The following is a 23,500-nucleotide window of genomic DNA, read 5'->3' as shown; positions in this document are numbered from 1 at the left end:
CGGGTGCAGATGGGAGGCCTGGCAGGGGAACGAAATGAGCCATCTTGGAGAAGCGGTCAGCGACCACCCAAATGACCGTACAACCGGCAGAGACTGGGAGGTCAGTTATAAAGTCCATTGCTATATGCTGCCAGGGGGCAGCAGGTACAGAAAGCGGAAGGAGGCGACCGGCTGGCAGATGTCTCGGAACCTTGTTGCGGGCGCAGGACACACAGGCAGAAACAAAGTCTATTACGTCCTTGTGCAGGGTAGGCCACCAGTAGTGCCGGGTAATAAGCTGGAGGGTCTTTTTCTGACCGGCGTGGCCAGCCAGTTTAGATGAGTGACCCCAGTGAAGGATCTTCTCTTGATCAGGTACTGATACGAACGTCTTTCCGGGAGGGAGACGATTTAGACTCACGGGAGCCACCTGCATTACTCTGGCGGGATCGATGATGTGTTTCGGATCTTCCTCGAGATCAGACACCAGAAAGGATCGAGACAAGGTGTCCGCCTTGACGTTTTTGTCAGCCGGGCGAAAATGAAGAACAAAATCAAAGCGAGCAAAAAACAAGGACCACCGGGCTTGGCGCGGGTTAAGTCTCTGGGCATGCTGGAGGTAAGCCAAGTTCTTGTGGTCAGTGTAAATTATTACCGGGTGAAGAGCCCCCTCGAGCAGGTAACGCCACTCCTCCAATGCCAGTTTGATGGCCAATAACTCTCGGTCTCCTATGGAATAATTGCGCTCTGAGGAGGAGAAGAGTTTAGAGAAGAAGCCGCAAGTTACCATCCTCCCGGAAGATGATTTTTGAGTAAGTACCGCTCCGGCTCCAGAGGAGGAGGCGTCAACTTCCAGGAAGAACTGCTTGTTGCCGTCCGGGCGATGCAGCACCGGGGCGGAAGAGAAGGCCTGTTTTAAGGAGAGAAAGGCCTCCTCTGCTTCGGGCGGCCACTCTTTGGGATTAGTACCCTTACGGGTGAGCGCGGAAATTGGGGCAGTCCGGGAAGAGAAGTGCGGTATGAAGAGGCGGTAGTAGTTGGCGAAGCCCAGGAACCGCTGAATGGCCTTCAACCCCTCCGGTCGAGGCCATTTCTCGATGGCAGACAGTTTCTCTGGATCCATTCGTAGGCCGGTCTGAGAAATAATGTAGCCCAAAAACGGAAGCGAGGTCTGCTCAAAGAGGCACTTCTCGTATTTAGCGAAGAGGTGATTCTGCCTGAGCCTGAGCAGGACCTGACGAACGTCCCTCCGGTGAGTCTGGAGATCCGGAGAGAAGACCAAGATGTCGTCCAGGTACACCACTACGCAGGAGTAGAGAAGGTCCCGGAAGATGTCATTGACCAACTCTTGAAAGACGGCAGGAGCGTTACAGAGACCAAAGGGCATTACCAGATATTCATAGTGGCCGTCCCGGGTGTTGAATGCCGTCTTCCATTCATCCGATACGAACCAGGTTGTACGCCCCACGGAGGTCCAGTTTGGTGAAGATTCTAGCCCCCCTCAGACGATCAAATAACTCCGGAATGAGCGGAAGGGGGTACTTATTCTTCACCGTGATCTGGTTAAGGCCTCTATAGTCTATACAGGGACGGAGAGAGCCGTCCTTCTTTTTGACGAAAAAGAAGCCTGCTCCTGCCGGGGAGGTAGATTTCCGGATGAATCCCCTGGCCAGATTCTCCTCAATATATTCGGACATCGACCGGGTCTCAGCAGCGGATAATGGATAAATACGCCCACGGGGAGGAGTAGTACCAGGTAACAGGTCGATAGGGCAGTCGTATGGTCTATGAGGGGGTAGTGTCTCTGCCTCCTTTTTATTAAAGACATCAGCATAAGACCAATAAGGAATCGGAAGTCCAGTTAGATTAGCTGGGGTAGGAGAAGGACGGACGGGATGGACGGGAACCAGACAGGTCTTATGGCAGTCCTGTCCCCAGCGAAGGACTTCTCCGGTCTGCCAGTCAAGCACGGGTGCATGTCTCTGGAGCCAAGGTAGACCTAGCAAGAGGGCGTGAGAGAGTCCAGGCAGAACATGAAAGGAGATACTCTCAGAATGCAGCATTTCCACCTGCAGAGTAATGGATTCGGTGATGAGTTGGATGGGGCGTGGTAAGAGACCCCCATCCACGGCAGCAACAGACAAGGGTACAGCCAGAGGTTTGGTGGGGATGCGGTATTTCTCTACCAGGGACTGTGAAATAAGATTCCTGGCTGCTCCAGAGTCAAGTTGGGCTAGTTCGAAATAACGGTTCTCCCCGCAGACGATTGAGACTGACAGCAGCAGAGATGGAGAGGATTTATTCTTGTCTAGGTCGACCTCTCTGAGCGAACCTAGACACAGGCGTTTCCCGACCTCTCCGGGCAGGCACGGATCCGGTGCTCCTTACTGCCACAGTAGAAGCAGCTCCCCTCGGCACGGCGTAAGTCCTGACGGGTTTTGACCATCTTGGTCTGGTCGACCTGCATAGGCTCAGGAGAGTGTACCTGGGGAGAGGCGGATTTCTGAAAAGTAGGAGCTAGACGTGGAAACCTCCTCTCATGGGTGACCTCTTTGGCACGCTCCTGGAACCATAGGTCAATCCGGGTGGCAAGAGTTATTAGGTCATCGAGAGTGGTAGGAATGTCCCGACCGGCAAGTTCATCTTTAATACGGCCGGACAGACCCTCCCAGAAGACGGATACCAGAGCGTCGTTATCCCAGGCCAGCTCCGAGGCAAGGGTATGGAACCGTATGGCATATTGGCCCACGGTGAGACTTCCCTGACGGAGGCGTAGCAGTGATGATGCGGATGAGGTCTTCCGTCCGGGTTCGTCGAAGACTTTCCGGAAAGCCATGAGAAAGGCAGGCAAGTCGGACACCAGGGGGTCTCCTCTCTCCCATAGAGGATTTAGCCAGGCCAGGGCCTCCCCGGTGAGATGGGACATGATGAAGGCAATTTTGGCCCGGTCAGAGTTAAACTGGTGGGACAGGAGTTCAAAGTGCAGGGTGCACTGATTTATGAAGCCCCGAGCCTGGGCGGAGTCGCCTCCGAAGCGAGGAGGTGCAGAAAGCCGGGGTCCGGGGTAGGATACCATGGTATTAGTGGACAGCGGAGATGCCGGATTGCGAGTCATGGCACTGGCGGAGGTTGCTGGCGGAGCAGTCAGAGTGTCCAGGCGAGAATTGACATTCCGCAGGTGACCCAGGATGGACTCCTGTTGGGACCTCTGACGGGACAGTTCATGACACAGGTCCGAGAGCGAGGGAGCTTGGGTGCCACCGGGTTCCATGGCCCGAGCAAACTGTAACGGGTCTGGGAGGCGGAACCTCTGAGCTACTATACAAGGGGGCGGTCCTTGTAAGGGAGCGGGTGGCGACCAGGCAGGCAGTCACAGCAGGTGACCGGGACAGTCTCTAGAAGAACGGGCAGGAGGTCACGGCAAGTGACCGGGGCAGTCTCTGGATGAACGGGCAGATGGTCACGGCAAGTGACCGGGGCAGTCTCTGGGTGAACGGGCAGATGGTCACGGCAAGTGACCGGGGCAGTCTCTGGGTAAAGGGTTGGTACGACCTGTGGCGGCTGATGGTAGACGTGAGCTCCCAGGTGAGCAGGCGAGAGTCACTGGATAAACGGGTGGTCACAGCATGTGACGGCGGAGCCTCCAGGAAGACCAACAGACAGGCGCCAGATGAGCGCTCCCAGGTGAGCGGGCAGAAGTCTCTGGACAGGCGGGTGGTCACAGCACGTGACGGCAGAGCCTCCAGGTAGGCTAGCAGACAGGCAGCAGATGAGCGCTCCCAGGTGAGCGGGCAGGAGTCACTGGACAGGCAGGTGGTCACAGCACGTGACGGCAGAGCCTCCAGGTAGGCTAGCAGGCAGGTAGCAGATGTGCGCTCCCAGGTGAGCGGGCAAGCTGGTCCATAGACAGACTGACAAGAGTTGGAAGGCAGACCGTCGGACCTCAGGCAAGCAGGCAGGTAGTTGATGTGCGCTCCCAGGTGAACGGGCAAGCTGGTCCTTAGACAGACTGACAGGAGTAGTAAGGCATACCGTCGGACCTCAGGCTAGCAGGCAGGTAGCAGAATATCAGGCAGGAATAAGACAGCAAGCTGGCAGGAATCTGGCAGGTATCTGGCAGGTAACTGGCAACGGGACCTGAGGGCTGAAGCAGAGTAGTGAACAGTGCAACAACATTGCTCGGGCACCTCCATTTTGGAGGAGGTGCCTTATATATGGTGAAGTCCTCCGGCCATTGGCCGGGGACTCCTTAGGACGGCGCGCGCGGCCCCTTTAAGAGGGAGGGAGAGCGCGCGCGCGCGCCCTAAGCACAGTGGCCGGGAAGGAGCGCGCGCTGCCAGCAGAGCGGGAGTAGGACGCCGGGCACGGAGCAGAGAGGTGAGGGGAACAGCGTCCCTGCCTAGCAGAGGGCAGGGACGCCGGCGCTACATAAACCTTTGATGCAGGTTTTTAAACGAAAACTGTGGACATGAGCCACATGCAAGACCCAGGTTGGAGGGAGTGAACCGCCCCACTGCCTTCCTGTAGTTCACTCCAAGAATAAAAGCCTATGCCGGACTTTAACAAATCTGCCTTGGTCAAATAGCTTGACCAAGACCAAACTCACTTTTATTCTGCACTGCAACCACAGCTGTGTCTGTGATTGCAATGCTCTCCAGCGGGTTCAATATGTTTCTATGCGCATTCTGGAGGATACATATCGTCCCTTGCATATAATTCCCCTCTCTGCCTCACATTGGTTAGAGGTTACCTTATGTACCTTTGTTACCTTGTAGACTATTTTACACCTCACTCTTGAAGTGATCTTTATTGGTTAACCAATCCTGGGGAGAATAGTAATGGCCTTGAATTTCCTCCACTTGTTCAAAATCTATCTGACTGTGGATTGGTGGAGTCCCATCTCTTTAGAGATGGCTTTGTAACCTTTTCCAGCCTGATGAGCATCAACTGTTCTTTGAAGGTCCTCTGAAATCCCCTTCATTCATACCCATGATACACTTCAACAACGAGTTGTGAAGATCAGACTTTAATAGATCAATGTGTTCCTTAAATAAAACAGGTTAACCACTTACACCTGATTGTCATTCCATTCATTGAAAACACCAGCCTCTGCATCACCTTCAAATTATCTGATAATCCAAAAGCTTTACATGCTTTTGCCACTCACAGACGTGATAGTTGATGATTTTCCTCATTTAAAAAATAAAGTCAAATATTTTTGACTCATTTGTTTGATTCATTTTTTTCTATCTACTTTTCTACTTTCAGAACTTGTGTGGAAATATGGAAATGTGTGTGGAAAATTCAGAAGCACTCACAAACTTTCAAGCACCACTGTATATTAAAATACATAGGCACACAATACTGAGAAAACTCATGCAATTCCTTAACCACACAAATTAATTACTATATAGGTAAAGTATAAATATATATCCTTTTTTGAGGAATACTGGTTATACACAAAGTTAAAAACAATGTATGCACAAATACAGTGAAGGAAATAATTGTTTGATCCCTTGCTGTTTTTGTAAGTTTGCCCACTGACAAAGACGTGAACAGTCTATAATTTTAAGGATAGGTTAATTTTAACATTGAGAGATAGAATATCCAAAAAAAATCAAGAAAATCACATTGTATAAATTAGATAAATTTATTTGCATTTTGCAGTGAGAAATAAGTATTTGATACCCTACAAACCATTATGAGTTCTGGCTGGTCACTACAGACCAGTTAGATGCTCCTAATCAACTCGTTACCTGCATTAAAGACAGCTGTATTACATAGTCACCTGTATAAAAGACTCCTGTCCACAGACTCAATTAATCAGTCAGACTCTAACCTCTACAACATGGGCAAGACCAAAGAGCTTTCTAACGATGTCAGAGACAAGATCATAGACCTTCTCAAAGCTGGAATGGGCTACAAAACCATAGTAAGATGCTGGGTGAGAAGGAGACAACTGTTGGTGCAATAGTAAGAAAATGGAAGAAATACAAAATGACTGTCAATCGACATCGATCTGGGGCACCATGCAAAATCTCACCTCGTGGGGTATCCTTGATCATGAGGAAGGTGAGAGATCAGCCTAAAACTACACAGGGGAACTTGTTCATGATCTCAAGGCAGCTGGAACCACAGTCACCAAGAAAACCATTGGTAACACATTACGCCTTAAAGGTTTAAAATCCTGCAGTGCCCTCAAGGTCCCCCTGCTCAAGAAGGCACATGTGCAGGCCCGTCTGAAGTTTGCCAATGAACACCTGGATGATTCTGTGAGTTATTGGGAGAAGGTTCTGTGGTCAGATGAGACCAAAATTGAGCTCTTTGGCATTAACTCAACTCACCGTGTTTGGAGGAAGAGAAATACAGCCTATGACCCAAAGAACACCGTCCCCACTGTCAAGCATGGAGGTGGAAACATTATGGTTTGGGGGTGTTTCTTTGCTAAGGGCACAGGACTACTTCACCGCATCAATGGGAGAATGGATGGAGCCATGTACTATAAAGTCCTGAGTGACAACTTCCTTCCCTCAGTAAGAGCATTGAAGATGGGTCGTGGCTGGGTCTTTCCGGAAGACAATGACCCAAAACATATAGCCATGGCAACAAAGGAGTGGCTCAAAAAGAAGCACATTAAGGTCATGGAGTGGCCTAGCCAGTCTCTAGACCTTAATCCCATAGAAAACTTATGGAGGGAGTTGAATTTCCGAGTTGCCAAACAACAGCCTCAAAATCTGAATCATTTAGAGATGATCTGCAAAGAGGAGTGAGTGGACCAAAATTCCTCCTGACATGTGCGCAACCCTCATCATCAACTACAAAAAAACGTCTGACTGCTGTGCTTGCCAACAAGGGTTTTGCCACCAAGTAATAATTGATGTTTGCCAGAGGAATCAAATACTTATTTCTCACTGCAAAATGCTAATAATTGACATCATAGGTAGACCTCAACTATGAGAGACAAAATGAGAAAACAAATCCTGAAAATCACATTGTCTGATTTGGAAAGAAATTTTTTTTAAATTTTGGTGGAAAATAAGTATTTGGTCAATTACAAACAAGCGAGATTTCTGGCTCTCACAGACCTGTAACTTCTTCTTTAAGAGGCTCCTCTGTCCTCCACTCATTACCTGTAGTACTGGCACCTGTTTGAACTTGTTATCAGTATAAAAGACACCTGTCTGCAACCTCAAACAGTCCTGGCCCCAGCTGTTCTGCCTCACCTCTGCTGCCGCTGACGCCGCCGCCGCTACCACCACCGCAATCCTGGAGGGCCCTGCAATCCCACTTCACCACCACCGCAGGTAACGTTCGGACCATAAGATGCACCGCCCATTTTCCTCCCAAATATTGGGGAAAAAAAGTGTGTCTTATGGTCCGAAAAATACGGTAAGTGTCACAAAATCATGCCCCTAATAAAGATAAAGTGACAAACCCATTTAACCCACTGAAATGGTCTTAAAGAGGACTTCTCATCATAAACATTTTTGGCATATTCAAAGTAAAGCAGCCATATTCAAAGTAAAGCAGCCTGTCTGATTTGATGAACAGGGATCATGAGGAGTTAATTGCACCAACCAAGCATGTATGGCATATTCTGTTTATGATATTACCTATATAATATAATTTTGAGACTAGTTTATCATATGTCCTGGAGATTATTTGATTTTAGTTTAGATTTTGCAGTATTCAAAAAGGTTATCCAACCAAAATCGGAGGTTCCTCTGATCTCCACCATTAGAGAGGGCTTCAGGTTTGTATTATTGCCATTCTCCTATTCCCGAACATGGCCTGAAATAACGGTGTCTGCCCGGATTAGCATGATGAGTAAACTTATCAGGATTTATCACGTGTCTGCAGTCCATGGCAAGCATAGCCATAATGACATTTTTTATTAGTAGCATAAATGAACTAAAGAAAATATCTCACACATTGTACAAAGCTTATGAATTGTTAAGAGTGCATAAGTATGGAAAGCTACAGTAACATTTTGTTGTCAAATGTTCTTTATGTCACGATCCTTTAATAGCTTTACTGACCTGCACATATAATTCTTTAAGTTCATTCTTAAATGTCTCTGGATCAGTTGTGATTGTGACTGGTCCAATCTCTGGAACATAAAAAATTATGGTTAATCAATTTGCATGTAAACTTGGATTATTTCATATCTTGTAAATCAATTGAATGCCTGCACTATGTAAGAAAATCTAGCACATACTTTGCTAGAATGCACAGTGAGCTGTCATAAGAGCATACAGATGAATATGTAAGCAGAGAACCAGATAGAGCGCCCCTCCACAAGCCGCCCCAGAGCACAAGCATATCATTAACTCCAAACTGAAAGTAAAGATTACACAAGAACCACAGGAGGGATTTCATCAACCAAGGTATCATATTAATCAGTGTAATCAGTGTAATGGCGCCCACCTGATAGTGTATGTAGTTTACTGAGCACAATCCTGCTGACAGGGGCACTTTAGGAGCCTTTTCAGATTTCATTTTAGCCCTAAGTTTTGCATCAGCACCAGAAAGCTGCTGCAGTATATACTAAATATAAACCCCCATTGACTCATCCTAGGCCAGCACAGTGTCATTTTGGCATACTTTTTTAATGAGTGATATGTCTGGCTTGATTTATTGCGAAATTGATTTATTTGTTCTTCTTGCCATCCATAGTATTGATAACACCCCTCTCCAGCTCCACATTTCAAAGGAGTCAAAGCCAGACATGTCACTCGAAGCAAGGATCACCAACTACAACTTGCCTACTTTGGACATATCATATGTAAGGGTTAACCACAGTTTACTGTATTGTTGGAGATTTGTGATGTAATATACAGTAAGATCTGGCCAGTAGAGGATAGCGGAGAGGCCAGAGTTGCAGTGCAGGGGTTTGGCAGTTGGTGACAGTTGCTAGGGGAGTTTAAGGACAGTGAAGCTACGCATCGTTGGAAAATGGTCTAGATAGAGCGGTGCGACTCTGGATCTGTTTTTGGTGACTCTGGGACTCGTTGTTCAGCTTGACATGAGCTGACTCAGTGAGGACAAGCAAGGACACAGCATCTTGGACTAGGCCACACGAGGCTTTATTTCTAAGGACTTACAGAAGCCCTGTGTTAGAGAGATCGGCATTCTCTAAGAGATTCCAGTCAGTGTTTCTGATTATTTGAGACTCATCCCAGCAAGGACACTTCAGTCTCAGGATGTACCGGTACCATCTTACACATGAATTTATATGCGCATATATAAATAACTTTATGGAGGTCTAGTTAGTTAGGACAAAATGCCTCTTCTGTAAGAGATACTTCAAAAACTGCTCTGAGTAGGCGATTACTAGAGTACTGGCACAACACTCTCGTTTTATGGCTTTATGCATAGAAAGGGTTAATCACATGTATTTTTGCTGGCATATAACTGTTAATTCTGTTAACTGTACCAGTGTATACTCTTATTCGGTGTTGTTGAGAGGAATTTCGGTCATCGTATTTGTTATTTATTCACTGTTTACCTACCATCCTTTCCTTTGTTTTTTTAAAAACTGTTTAGGAAAAATGTATAATATATTATTTAATATTTGTACATGTCTGCTGATTGTTGCTGTACCCCTCGTCCTGTGGCCGTCCCTCACCCATATTTCATCATATAAAGAAAGCAATCCCTGGAGAAGGACATCATGGTCGGAAGAATAGAAGGAACAAAGTGAAGAGGAAGACCAGCAACCCAATGACTTGATACCATCAAGATAATGGTGGAGAAGACTCTGGTGGACCTATCTAGGCTTGCACAAGATCACTCATCCATCAAGTCACCATGGCTCGAGATCAAGCCAAAGGCCGTAAAAAAACAATTAAAAATTGCTGAATTGAAAAGTGTATAAAATTATGATATTCCATACAAAGGAAAAAACATGCGGACTGACCCACATGAGAAGTGGCTATACACGTAATTATTTACATACAAATGCATCATCTAATCATTTATTAAACCGATTACTGAGTTTATAGTTTTATACAAACAATAAGTAAGTTTATGTACTAGGGTGTGTGTTTTTTTCTTTTTACTTACTGGGTTAGTAATAGGGGTGTCTGATAGACACTTTTCCTTTACTAACACCAGGACTTGATGTCAGCTCTATTGTCAGACAAAACACAGCTGACATCAACCCCAACTACCATTACCCCAATGTTGCCAACGCACCAGGGCAATCGGGAAGACCCAAAGCAAAGCGCCAGAATTGGAGCATCTCATGTGATTCACCACTTCTGGGATGGCTACGGGCTTGTATTTTTAGGCTGGGAAGGGCCCAATAACCATGGATACTGAACAAAAATATACAAAATTTTTAAACGCATTTTCTTAGTTTTAGAGATCACAGAAATGTTCCCAGACCACATAATATTGTATGGCTGAGATATGTAACCCTACAAAATTTTGAAAACGCTTTTTCTCAGTTTTCTAGATCACAGAAATGTACCCAAAGCATGTAATACACTGGACCAACATTCCACAGGCCACAATGAACAGCCTGATCAACTCTATATGAAGGAGATGTGTTGCATTGCTTGAGGCAAAGGGTGGTCCCACCTGATACTGACTGGTTTTCTGACCCCCCGCACACCCCAATACTGTAAAAACTGCACATTTTAGAGTGACCTTTTATTGTGGCCAGCCTAGCGCACACCTATGCAATAATCACGCTGTGTAATCAGCATCTTGATATGCCACACCTGTGAGGTGGATGGATTATCTTGGCAAAGGAAAAGTGCTCACTAACGCAGATGGATTATCTCGGCAAAGGAGAAGTGCTCACTAACACAGATGGATTGTCTCGGCAAAGGAGAAGTGCTCACTAACACAGATGGATTATTTTGGCAAAGGAGAAGTGCTCACTAACACAGATGGATTATCTTGGCAAAGGAGAAGTGCTCACTAACACAGATGGATTATCTTGGCAAAGGAGAAGTGCTCACTAACACAGATTTAGACAAATTTGTAAACAATATTTGAAAGAAAAAGGCCTTTTGTGTAACTAGAAAAAGTCTTAGATCTTTGCGTTTAGCTCATGAAAAATGGGAGAAAAATCTACCTATCTATCTGTTTATATAAGATTGCTTTTTAATTTATGACAACTAGATTTAATTTACATAGAGTATTATTATATTATGTAAAAGATTATGTTAAAAACATGTAGCATATGGATGACATACGCATGTCGTAGGCATGACATACGGATGCTAGACGAGAAAAAAACGCACACTCACATAGCACTCGCATGACGCTCGCCTGACACTGACCAACTTTTCTGGCTGAGAATCTGAGCGATTTTATATATGCAGATGTGAGCGAACCCTTGCAGACATTCTCAGGTCCCGGTGAAATGCCTTTTCTAAATGTACATTACTGCAAATTTAAAGCTAAACGCCAGATTGACCAATCAAAAGTAAGCAGCAACACACAGGGGAAAGAAAAATACACCCTCCACTTCTCACTGATCTCTGCAGCTTCTGTGTAAAGATACAGCAGACGTGAGTGAAAGAATATATCATTAAAAACACTTCCAGATGGCATTGCAGTCAGACCTGACAGAACTGTGAGATGAGATCTAGAAGGGTTTGTAATGATACATAACTCAGCTCTGCTGTATCTATACACAGTAGCTGCATGAGATCAGTGAGTAGAGGAGGGTTTGTTCTTTTCTCCTCTGCATGATGCTACCTACTTATGATTAGTCAACCTGATGCAGGGGAAGAAGTAGCCGCCTCCAGAGGCAAATATCTGGTAACAGCCATTTGAACTTTACATAAATTGCATACATTATAACATTAAATGATGGACCTTTTTTCTTGATGCCAGCTTATACTTCCTTCAGCAGTCATGGGTGGGACAGATTAAGACATGTTGGGTCCTGGGATTTCTCTGTTGGATTCACAAGCTATTGATGTGGTTTTAGTGTTACCACATCTAGTACCATTCTTACATATTGTGAATGTGTTTTAATAAGGACATTGGAATATCATATTAACCTACTAAAACCCTTGCACCACGTAAACAAAGACAATTGTTTGTTCTGCCTAACATTTGATAAGCTCATACAATTAAGGCTATATGCCCACGAGGCAGAAATGCTCCGGATTTTTTCCGGAGCATTTCTGCATCTCCCTGGCAGAAAAAACGTATGCGGATTGTACATGCGTTTTTCCTGCCAGGGACAAGCGGAAGTGAAGCGTTCTTCACATGCATTTCCGCATAAAGGTTGTCAAGCGCTTTCCAATCGATTTTAGCATCACTTGGAAAGTGCTTGACAACTTGGTCACACTATATAAATCCATGCAAACGGCATGGATTTATATACTGTGACCATAAAGAATGGTAAAAAAAAAAAAAAATCTATACTTACCTTCTGATGGCCCCCGGAGTCTTGATTCGATGCGTCTCGGCTTGCCAGCAGCTCGCGGTACACTGAAGGACCTGCCGTCACATGACTAAATGACGTCAGCGCAGGTCCTTCAGTCCACCGCGATCTGCCAACAAGCGCACCGCGGAACATCAGAAGGTAAATATAATATTTATTTTTTATTTTATTCTTTTTTTTACAGGTTCTATGGTACTCGGGTCCGGAGGAGAGTCTCCTCTCCTCCTGACCCGGGTACCATCCGCACATTGAAACTCATGGAATGCGCATCTACATATGCAGTAATGCGGATTCCATGCGTTCCAATGCAAGTCAATGGCAGCGAAAACGCAGCACTTCCGCAAAACAATTGGTAGTGCTGCGTTTTTTTCCGCAATGATAATCCGCAGTGGAAATTTCCGCAGCATGTGCACAGCACATGCGGATTAGCATTGGGGAACATGGCAGGCCTTCTACCAAGCGCTTTTTAAGCATTTCTGCAGCGGAATTGCCGCTGCAAAAACGCTTAAAAAACGCATCGTGGGCACACAGCCTTAAGGAGGTGTCCAAAATACCATTTTGTTTGAATGGTCTCCTGGCAATGAACTAATCACAGGACATGCTGGTGTGAGACCCCAAGGCAATCATTTGTACGTGGTAGGGAGAGTTCACTTCCAATTTACCACTACTGTAGGGTGACTTTAGCATATTTCTATTAAAATGAATTATTAGAGAGATTATTGCGATATGTTCTTTGTAACCGCTCAGAATCCCCAAATAATGTATTAGAAATTGTCAATAAAACAAATCCTTTCATGTTCCAATTTATTTGCATTTCTGATACTCTCAGGCCCAGGTGAAAGACCTTTTCAAATGTACATTACTGCAAATGTACATTACTGCAAATGTAAAGCTAATTGCAGTTCCATACAGTTGAGTACCGTGATCTGTGTATGAACCATGATTTCTGGACTGGCCGCGGGTCTCCTGATCTGAACTTAATAGCCTTGTATGGATGTGTGAAGCTGACATAATGTAGGGTTTCTTTCCACGTTCAGATTTTTTTATGCAGTTTTTGAAGTAAAAGCCAGATGTGGATTATGGATTGAAGACATCAGTGCAGTAAATTACACAGGCGATGGGAAGCTGTGACCTTTCTGTTAAGGGATTTCCCAGGAACGAAAGTTGATTTTAATCAATAGATCTTGGAATAATAATAAATTCCACAATTGGCTGTGTTTAAATAAAATGTTCCTGTGCTGAGATAATTTTATAAATGCAAAAAGTCAATAGTAGGCAGCTTACCCAGATCGTAGTTTCTCCTTGGTCTTATCATCCGCCAGGGATCCGCACGGAGATGAGGGAGGCACAACCTCCTGCAATCGCTTGGAACCAAAACAAATAAAGTCCAGCGGAGGAACCCTTATTTCGGCATTTTTCTTAAAATCTTTTTATTCTTCAACAATCCTTAAAAGAACATCATTCCTTTTCAGACCAGGTATGTACAGTGGGTACGGAAAGTATTCACACCTTTAAATTTTTCACTCTTTGTTTCATTGCAGCCATTTGGTAAATTCTAAAAAGTTAATTTTTTTTCTCATTAAAGTACACTCTGCACCCCATCTTGACTGAAAAAAAAACAGAAATGTAAAAAATTTTTCAAATTTATTAAAAAAGAAAAACTGAAATATCACATGGTCATAAGTATTCAGACCCTTTGCTCAGTATTGAGTAGAAGCACCCTTTTGAGCTATTACAGCCATGAGTCTTCTTGGCAATGATGCAACAAGTTATTCACATCTGGATTTGGGGATCCTCTGCCATTCTTCCTTGCAGATCCTCTCCAGTTCCGTCAGGTTGGATGGTGAACGTTGGTGGAAAGCCATTTTCAGGTCTCTCAAGAGATGCTCAATTGGGTTTAGGTCAGGGTCTGGCTGGGCCAGTCAAAAATGGTCACAGAGTTGTTCTGAAGCCACTCCTTTGTTATTTTATCTGTGTGCTTAGGGTCATTGCCTTGTTGGAAGGTGAACCTTCGGCCAAGTCTGAGGTCTAGAGCACTCTGGAAGAGGTTTTCATCCCGGATATCTCTGTATTTGGCCGCATTCATATTTCTTTCAATTGCAACCAGTCGTCCTTTCCCTGCAACTGAAAAACACCCCCATAGTATGATGCTGCCACCACCACTTTTCACTGTTGGGATTGTATTGGGCAGGTGATGAGCAGTGCCTGGTTTTCTCCACACATACCACTTAGAATTATCACCAAAAAGTTCTATCTTTGTCTCATCAGACCAGAGAATCTTATTACTCATTGTCTGGGAGTCCTTCATGTGTTTTTGAGCAAACTCTATGCTGGCTTTCATATGTCTTGCACTGAGGAGAGGCTTCTGCCGGGCCACTCTGTCATAAAGGCCCGACTGGTGAAGGGTTGCAGTGATAGTTGACTTTGTGGAATTTTCTCACATCTCCCTACTGCATCTCTGGAGCTCAGCCACAGTGATTTTGGGGTTCTTCTTTACCTCTCTCACCAAGGCCCTTCTCCCACAATTGCTCAGTTTGGCTGGACGACCAGGTCTAGGAAAACTTCTGGTGGTCACAAACTTCTTCCATTTAAGGATTATGGAGGCCACTGTGCTCTTAGGAAACTTGAGTAATGTAGAAATTCTTTTATAACCTTGCCCAGATCTGTGCCTTGCCACAATTATGTCTCTGAGCTCCTTGGGCAGTTCCTTTGAGCTCATGATTCTCATTTAGTCTGACATGCACTGTGAGCTGTGAGGTCTTATATAGACAGGTGTGTGCCTTTCCAGATCCAGTCCTATCAGATTAATTAAACACATCTGGACTCCAATGAAGGAGTAGAACAATCTCAAGGAGGATCACAAGAAATGGACAGCATGTGACTTAAATATGAGTGTCTGAGCAAAGGGTTTGAATACTTATGACCATGTGATATTTAAGTTTTTCTTTTTTTAATAAATTTGCAAAAAATTTTACATTTGTTTTTTTTTCAGTCAAGATGGGTGTACTTTAATGAGAAAAAAAATTAACTTTTTAGAATTTTCCAAATGGCTGCAATGAAACAAAGAGTGAAAAATTTAAAGGGGTCTGAATACTTTCCGACTGTACATACAGTGGGCACATTATGGCAGTGTAGAGGACACAGCTGTCTAGGAACAGACTACGCGTTTCAACCGTATAGGTCTTCTTCTAGGTCAAGTTGATTTTAATCAATAGATCTTGGAATAATAATAGCTTCCACAATTGGATGTGTTTAAATCAAATGTTCCTGTGCTGAGATAATCTTATAAATGTGCCCTGCTGTGTACTGTGTAATGGCTGTGTCTGACTGTACAGGAACATGGTCTGATCATACCACAGCTCCAGGCCAGGGGAAGCAAAAGAGTATACAGACAGGACAGCATGGGATAACAGCTGATTCTTTTTGTGAGATAAAACATTTCCCTGCCTGTTTTTATACTATGTTTTACTTCAAAGAAAGAATCAGCTGTGGTCCTGTCTGTATACTCTTTTTCTTCCTCCCCTGCCCAGGAGATGTGGTATGATAAGGCCACGTTCCGTACACAGTCAGACACAGCCATTGATTAAAATGAACTTTTGTTCGTGGGAAAACCCCTTTAACCTCCACTTACTTTTAGAAAAGTGCCATAAGTAGTGCAAAACAAAAACTATTTCACGAACATGGCTTGTGCCAAAATATGCTAATTTTTGTATTCCAGAAAAGGTGGTGAATGATCATTTTCACCATTTGACCTTTCCTTTTCTGGAATTCATTTTTGTCTGTGGCTCAAAAAAAGGGCATTACAATCCTGAGCATAAAAATTCAGCCCTAAAATAGTTTATCTCCTGAGATAATAGAAATATCAATCATGCAGTAAATGTTGTTACAAATAAATTGGATTATAAAGATGGTCAAGTTCTATGACAATGCCAATGAGTAAAGTGTCTGGGGAGTCAGTGAAGGTAGCGTGTATGATGATTATAGTTATACTGTATGACTTATAGGATTCATTGCAGGATGAGCATTTTCTAATGTCCGCTTACAATTTGATAGAGTTTGCCTTTATACAGTAAAAAGCAGAAAAATATTGTATATGTGGCACCCCAGGGGTCTGGTTACCACAGTAATAGAAATATTACGTCTGAGAGCAAGTGGGAGGTTTCCTGGTCAGGAGCCCTTAAGCATGCAACACCTCCTGCCCAGACCTGGGAGGGAAGGAATCTGCCCTTATAAACTCTGTCTGGGGCGGGATTAGTCAGAGTCAGAGCCTGGAGGGAGAACAAGCAGACACAGGGAGAGAAACAGCAGGAGCTCTGTAGGAGCAGGAGCTTAGTGCCAGGGACTGGAAGCAGAGATATTGCTCGTCCTGGCTGAAGAGACTACTACCGGACAACTGAGTCCGAGGCTGTGGGAACCTCTAAGTCCAGCAGCAGAACCCAGCCGGAAGGGGACTCCAGGTCCTCTGGCCATAGAAGCCCGGAGGCTCAGTCACAAGGAAGGGACCAGCACTGCCATTGAGGAGCGGAGGCTACCAGAAGGCCCCAAGTCACCAGCCATACGGGTGAGCACCACACGGTATACTCAGGGATGTGGGCTACTTCCACTCGCTTACAGCAAGGTAGCCAAGAAGAGTGCAGATAGACGGGGAGGCCTACAACTCCACCTGGCCAGGGGAACTCCTGCTTGCTCGCAGACTGACCAGGCCCCTTATGCTAGCCAGTACTCCCGGGAGGGTCTGCCTTAATATCATCAGTAAAGACCCTGAACTGCACTGCAAAGACTCTGAGTCGTTCATGCTTTCTCACCGCATACAGCACTACTAGTACTGGGACGCCCACGCACCATCATTCCCATCATCCACAATCCCTGCCCTGAGGCCATACTCTTCCCGTGGGGAGTTATCCCATCTTTAGCTGCACACACCACACCAGCCTCAGCGGACTGCTTCGCAGCGGCGGTACACCCTGACCGCAATCCACGGGTGGCGTAGTCGGACAATTTACCTAAAACCCATAAAAGACTGCCACTGGTTTGACCACCCTGAGCCACGGGACCGGGTCGCCGCCACGGAGACTACAACCCCCAGAGACCCGGCTCCGGGTATCCCACACACGCCCACACTAGGCCCAGGGGGCACGTCAACTTTGGCGTAGTCGGCAGGATTTCGTGCCCACAACCACCGGGTACTGCGTGCCTTCAAAAGACTGTCATACCTGCCGTGGTGAAGGTTCCCGCCATCCGGAGCCATTTCCCGCCATCTTCAGAAGTTTCCCGCCATCAGCAGCTGTTTTCCCGCCATCCTCAGTCGTTTTCCCGCCATCGGACGCCATCTTCGGGACGCCGCGCGGGAAGAAGAGGGGCGTGGACGCCGAAAGCGCGCGAGACCCGAAGCTCCGCCCCACGCACCGACGCTGCGCAAGGTCCTGGAAGGGAGAGAGAGCGACGCTGATGTCACCAGGACGCGACGCAAGGTCCTCGTCCGGTCAGCATCAGCGGAGCCGCGGCCTACAGAAGAGGATCGTCGGAAGGTAGGCCACACTTAACTAGGGGGGAGGAAGATGACGGACATGGAGGGACCCTCTACCACCAGCGCAGCCACTGCCGCAGTAATGACATTTACAATGCCATACATCCCCGGAGCTGCCTGGCTGCCTCAATACTCAGGGGAGTCGCATACCCTAAGCGACTTTAAAAAGAGACTGTACAGACTATTTAAGGTATAGCCCCTGACGGAGGGCCAGAAAGTGAGCATATTGATAGGCCAGCTAACCAGCGCAGCCCAACGCGAAGTAAAGTCCTGGTCAGTCCAGGACAAGGAGACCGTAAAAGAGATCTTGGCCCGTCTGAAGGACACTTTTGACACCCGCACCTCAGCCGAGATCAAAATGAGATTTTATGGGTGCAAGCAGCGGGCCCAAGACAGTATAAGAGACTATGCTTTGAGTTTGCAAGAGGCCCTGGGAGCCATTAAACAGGCAGACCCTGACAGTGTGCGGAATGCAGATGAGCTGTTAACTGAGCAATTCATTGAGGGTCTGCTGTCCAACGCCCACCGAACCCAGTTACGTGCAATGGCCTTGCAGAACCCTGGTTTAGACTTTGCAAAGTTCAAAGACAGGGCCATCCGGATGCTTAGAGAACCAGCACCGGGTAGCGCTGTAACCCACCGGCGCCCTGCTATTACCTATCATCAAGAGGTGGCGCCCTTGTCTGCAGAGCCTGTAGGAGCTGGTGCGCAGGCTTTGGACAACAACCCGGCTACAGACCTGCACCATCAAGTCCAAGAGCTAACTAAAAGCGTAGCCGCGCTAACCTGAAATGTGCAGTCTTTACAGGTCTCTCCTCCAGGAAGGATCAAGCTGGCCACCAGTCCAGAGGACGTCCTGTGGCACCGACAGAGGAGGATCCCATCATCCAGAGGAAGACCCAGCGACAGATACAACGAGGACAGACAACCCATCTGCCGCCGCTGCAATCAACCCGGACATATGGCAAGGTACTGTCATTTAAATGGGCACAACCTGGGGCAGAGGGCCAAACCCCAGGCATAAGATCATCAGGCCCATCGAACTGGCGTGATAAATACGTAGGGGGACGTCCGGTCTTGACTGTGGTACTGGATGGCATTCCTATGAGTGCCCTACTAGACACTGGGTCACAGGTGACTACCATCCCGTACGTGCTCTTTAAGCGGTACTGGAATGACTCGGACATAACCCGCTACCCAGATGACGACCTGAGTATCATCGCCAGCAATGGTCAGCCCGTGCCGCAGGTGGGGTTCAAAGAGGTGACCATTCAGATCGGTAAAGTCGAACTGGTGGCACAAGGACTGATTATTGTGGACATTGACCGTCATGAGAGTCACCCTAGAATAACCTTGGGAACTAACGTGCTTGAAAATTGTCTTGCAGAGGTAATTCTCCTTTTACAGCAGGTTGCTAAGAACGACAGTTCCAGCCAGCAGCGTGTTCTCCAAAAAGAAATCCGGGCGCTGATGAAACGGCAACAAGTGGAACTATCTGGTGGTGAGATTGGTAGCGTGAGAATGTGTGACCCGTTCCCTATTGCCATGCCCCCGAAAAGTGAGATGATGATCTGGTGCCGGGCTGCTATTGGTCTACGAGGTAGAGACTACCAAGCAATGGAAGAACCCGTCTACTCAGACAGTAGGCCCACCATTTTGACAGCACGGGGGGTGGTCGATGTACGCCATGGGAGGGTGCCCGTCCGCATCGTAAATATCGGGGAGAGAGAAGTACACCTGCCCCGGTATGCTATGCTAGCCAAATTGTTCACCATAAACCAAAATTCTGTAAAGGCCGTAGAACCCTTGCCTCCACCTCAACCAGAGGAAGGTAATGGTTCTAAGAAACAAATGGAGGACTGGTGTCAGCAACTGCATTTGGGTACTGACTCCACTCCCTCACACCAAAAACAGGGAGTCTACCGGGTGGTTCAGGAGTACGAAAGAGTCTTTAGTAAACACCCGCTAGACTTCGGGCGAGTAAAGGGGGTAGAACATCACATCCCCACAGGAGACCATCCACCCATAAAGGAAAGATACCGACCTGTGCCCCCTGCACACTATCAGCATGCAAAGGGGATGTTGCGGGACATGAAGGAGGCTAGGGTAATCAGGAACAGCTGTAGCTCCTGGGCAGCTCCACTAGTTCTAGTGAAAAAGATGGACAACACAATGAGAATGTGTGTAGACTACAGAAAGGTAAACCGTATCACACACAAAGATGTGTACCCGTTACCTAGAATAGAAGAATCTTTAGCTGCATTAAAATCTGCTAACTTCTTCTCCACTTTGGATCTTACTAGCGGGTACTGGCAGGTTCCTGTAGCAGAGGCAGACAAGAAGACTGCATTCACAACCCCGATGGGTCTCAGTGAATTCAACTGTATGCCGTTCGGGCTCTGCAACGCACCAGGAACCTTCCAGCAGCTTATGGAATGCTGTCTGGGACACCAGAATTTCGAGACGGTCCTGTTATACCTGGACGATGTCATCGTTTATTCCAAAACCTACGAGGACCATCTGAAACACCTGGCAGAAGTGTTTGACGCCCTGGCAAGCTACGGCCTAAAGGTGAAACCCTCCAAGTGTCACCTGCTGAAACCAAAGGTACAGTACCTGGGACACGTGGTGAGTGCTGACGGAGTGGCTCCCGACCCTGATAAGATCACCATGATTAAAGCCTGGCCAAGACCCTCCAGCATAAAGGAAGTGCTGCAGTTTCTCGGGTTGGTAGGCTACTACTGAAGATTCATTCCCGGTTTCACCAAAATGGCAGCTCCTATTCAGGACCTCCTGATAGGTCAATCCAGGAAGGCCAAAAACCAGAAGCCGCCCTTCAGGTGGGAAAAGCTGGAAGATGAGTCCTTCCGCCAGCTGAAGATGGCCCTCACGGGGGATGAAATCCTGGCGTACCCTGACTACGGCCAGCCCTTTATCCTCCACACGGATGCGAGCAACATCGGGCTAGGAGCCGTACTGTCCCAGATCCAGCAGGGGAAAGAATGGGTAATCGCTTACGCCAGCCTAAAACTACGGCCCACAGAGAGAAACCCTGAGAATTATAGCTCATTCAAGCTAGAGTTCCTGGCAGTGGTGTGGGCAGTGACCGAACGTTTCAAGCATTACCTTGCCTCTTCCAAGTTCACCATGTACACGGATAACAACCCGTTGACACACCTGGACACTGCAAGGCTTGGTGCCCTGGAGCAGAGATGGATGGCCCGCCTGTCCAACTATGAATTCACCATCAAATACCGGGCGCGGACGCTCAAATGCCAACGCGGATGCCCTGTCCAGAATGCAAAACTTACCGGATGTAGGGGAAGATCCAGAAGAACTGGAAGAAGTTGAACTCCCTGCGTTCCACCGTCATGGGATTACCCTGTATTCCCACCGTGTAAGGGACAGGCGCTCTGCTACGTTCAATCCCTTACCCCACTACAGCTGGGCGGAGACACAAGACAGTGATCCCGCAGTCCGTCTGGTGAAGGAAATGCTGACACAGGCTGATGCCCGTCTTGACCCAGACACTCCGGAGGAGTCCAAGCAACTGTGGAAGGAGAAAAGTAAACTGTTTCTTTACAAGGAGAAGCTGTGCCGGAGAATGGTCAACTCTAGAACACATGAGCTGACCTGGCAGTTAGTGGTCCCAAGATGAGATGCGGCTATGGTTCTGGAGGCATACCACGACGGAGCAGGACACTTCGGATGGAAGAAGCTGGAGTTCCTGTTGCGTGGACGGTTCTACTGGGTAGGCATGAGACGAGCCATCGAGAGGTGGTGAACAGACTGTGGCCCGTGCAACCTAAGAAGGAAGGACCGTGCCAGCCAGAAGACTCCTCTGCAGCCCATCATCACCAGGCAGCCACTGGAGCTGGTAGTTCTGGACCATGTGAAACTGGCTCCAAGCAAATCTGGGTACGTCTACGCCCTCACAATCGTAGATCACTACTCCCGGTTCCTGGTGGTGGTCCCTGTCAAGGACTTAACGGCTCAAACAGCAGCTAGAGCCTTCCAGCAGCACTTCTGCCGTCCACACGGGTATCCGGAGGAAGTGCTGACGGACCAAGGACCAGCCTTCGAAGCGGAGGTCTTCCAAGAGTTCTGCAATCTGTATAGCTGCAGGAAGATAAGAACAACGCCCTATCACCCTCAGACTAACGGACTATGTGAGAAAATGAACCAGGTGGTGATAGACTTGCTAAAAACGTTGCCCCTGGAAGAACGCTGTCTGTGGCCTGAAAAACTGCCTGATCTGGTGGACTTATATAATCACATCCCCGTAGGTTCGACCAACTGTACCCTGGCTTACCTAATGAGAGCAAGACCTGGTAAGCTGCCTATTGACCTGGATATGGGAGTCCTGACGCCTGAGGACACTTCTCCAGAGGCAGACTGGGATACAGAACGGCAGCAGCAGTATAGAAAGTACAGGAGAGCGACGAGTGAAGTCTGTCTCAAGCAAGAGAAAGGCAAGAGAAGGCTTATAACCAACATGCTCCCGCTGTTCCCCTGGTACCTGGAGAGCAGGTCTTGAAGAGAAAGAGGCGACTCCACAAGTTGGATGACCAGTGGGAGAAGGACCCGTACACCGTACTGCCCTCGAGTCATGATAACCCAAAAGTCTGTGTAATCAGTAAGGATGGAGGAGAGACCACAGCCATTGTCTCCAGAGACCACCTGAAAAAGTGTCCCGAGCAGCTGCAAAGTCCTGACGAAGATCAAGAGAACCCTCAACCCGCAGAGGAAAGGGAAGAAATGATCAGTACCGTACTCGGAGACTTTCCCCGGTCCTGGACTCAAATCAACAACGCAGTCGTGGTACCCGTCCTCACCTTTCTCCAGCCAGCCCCTCAAGGGCCTACAGAAGAACAGTGAGTGTCGGAAGAACAGCCGGCCCAGGAGGCAGAAGAATCCATACCACCAGCCCAGGAGAATCAACCTTCTGCTAGTAGTGAGCCTGCCGTGCCCCTAGTAAGCCAAAGAGTACGCAGAAAGCTGCCAGGCCTACCCGCAACACCTTCTACACCCTGTAGTGCAGGGCCAGATAGTGGGTTACGTAGGTCCACCAGGAGCACTAGAGGATAGATGCCCGCTCGCTGGAGAATCTAAAATATAATGTGAATTCGTTTGTAAAATTGCCAATGCTGAAAAAGGTTTATGTTTTTGTTGCCTGTTCATTAATTATGTTTCTCTAGTTACCCTTCAGGTTTATTTGGACTGACAGGTTATGGACGCTGAGTAACTGGAACTACAATGTAGATAGTTGCACCTTGGTGCCTCTTGCGAAGATGGCCGCTGAAGAGAAAAACCTGTCTTGCGTGGCCTCCTTGTGGCCCAAAGTAGCTAGCCTCAGCCTTGCAGCCACGCCCAGGGCCAACATTTGGGGTTTGCTTTGGACAGGTCCCCTACTCTGTTCCCAGACTTCACCTTGTTGGGTGACATGGACACCCGGTTACGGACACGCCGTGACCTCTAAAGACTAAAGCTTCTTGTACATATGTTATTGTATTTTTGTTTATACCCTGTATTTGTGTTTTCTCAAAAATGTGTTTAGTCCCGGAGTACTAAAATTTACTAGG

At 47.2% G+C, this 23,500-nt stretch overlaps 1 protein-coding gene across 3 annotated transcripts in view; it reads right to left on the bottom strand.

Annotated features, from left to right (window-relative positions):
- Window positions 1–23,500, bottom strand: part of HMCN1 (hemicentin 1) — a 924,522-nt gene that overhangs the window by 783,738 nt on the left and 117,284 nt on the right. For all 3 annotated transcript variants that reach the window (XM_073642974.1, XM_073642975.1, XM_073642976.1), the window contains exon 2: window positions 8,019–8,089. In XM_073642974.1, the coding sequence (XP_073499075.1) occupies window positions 8,019–8,089 (71 nt within the window). The remainder of the gene's footprint in view (window positions 1–8,018; window positions 8,090–23,500) is intronic.

Source organism: Phyllobates terribilis, unplaced genomic scaffold, assembly GCF_046119375.1.
Source record: "Phyllobates terribilis strain yellow unplaced genomic scaffold, ASM4611937v1 Scaffold_8__6_contigs__length_399053987, whole genome shotgun sequence".
NCBI lineage: Eukaryota > Metazoa > Chordata > Amphibia > Anura > Dendrobatidae > Phyllobates > Phyllobates terribilis.
Note: the sequence above shows the minus strand (reverse complement) of the source record. Positions and strands in the feature narration are given on the sequence as shown.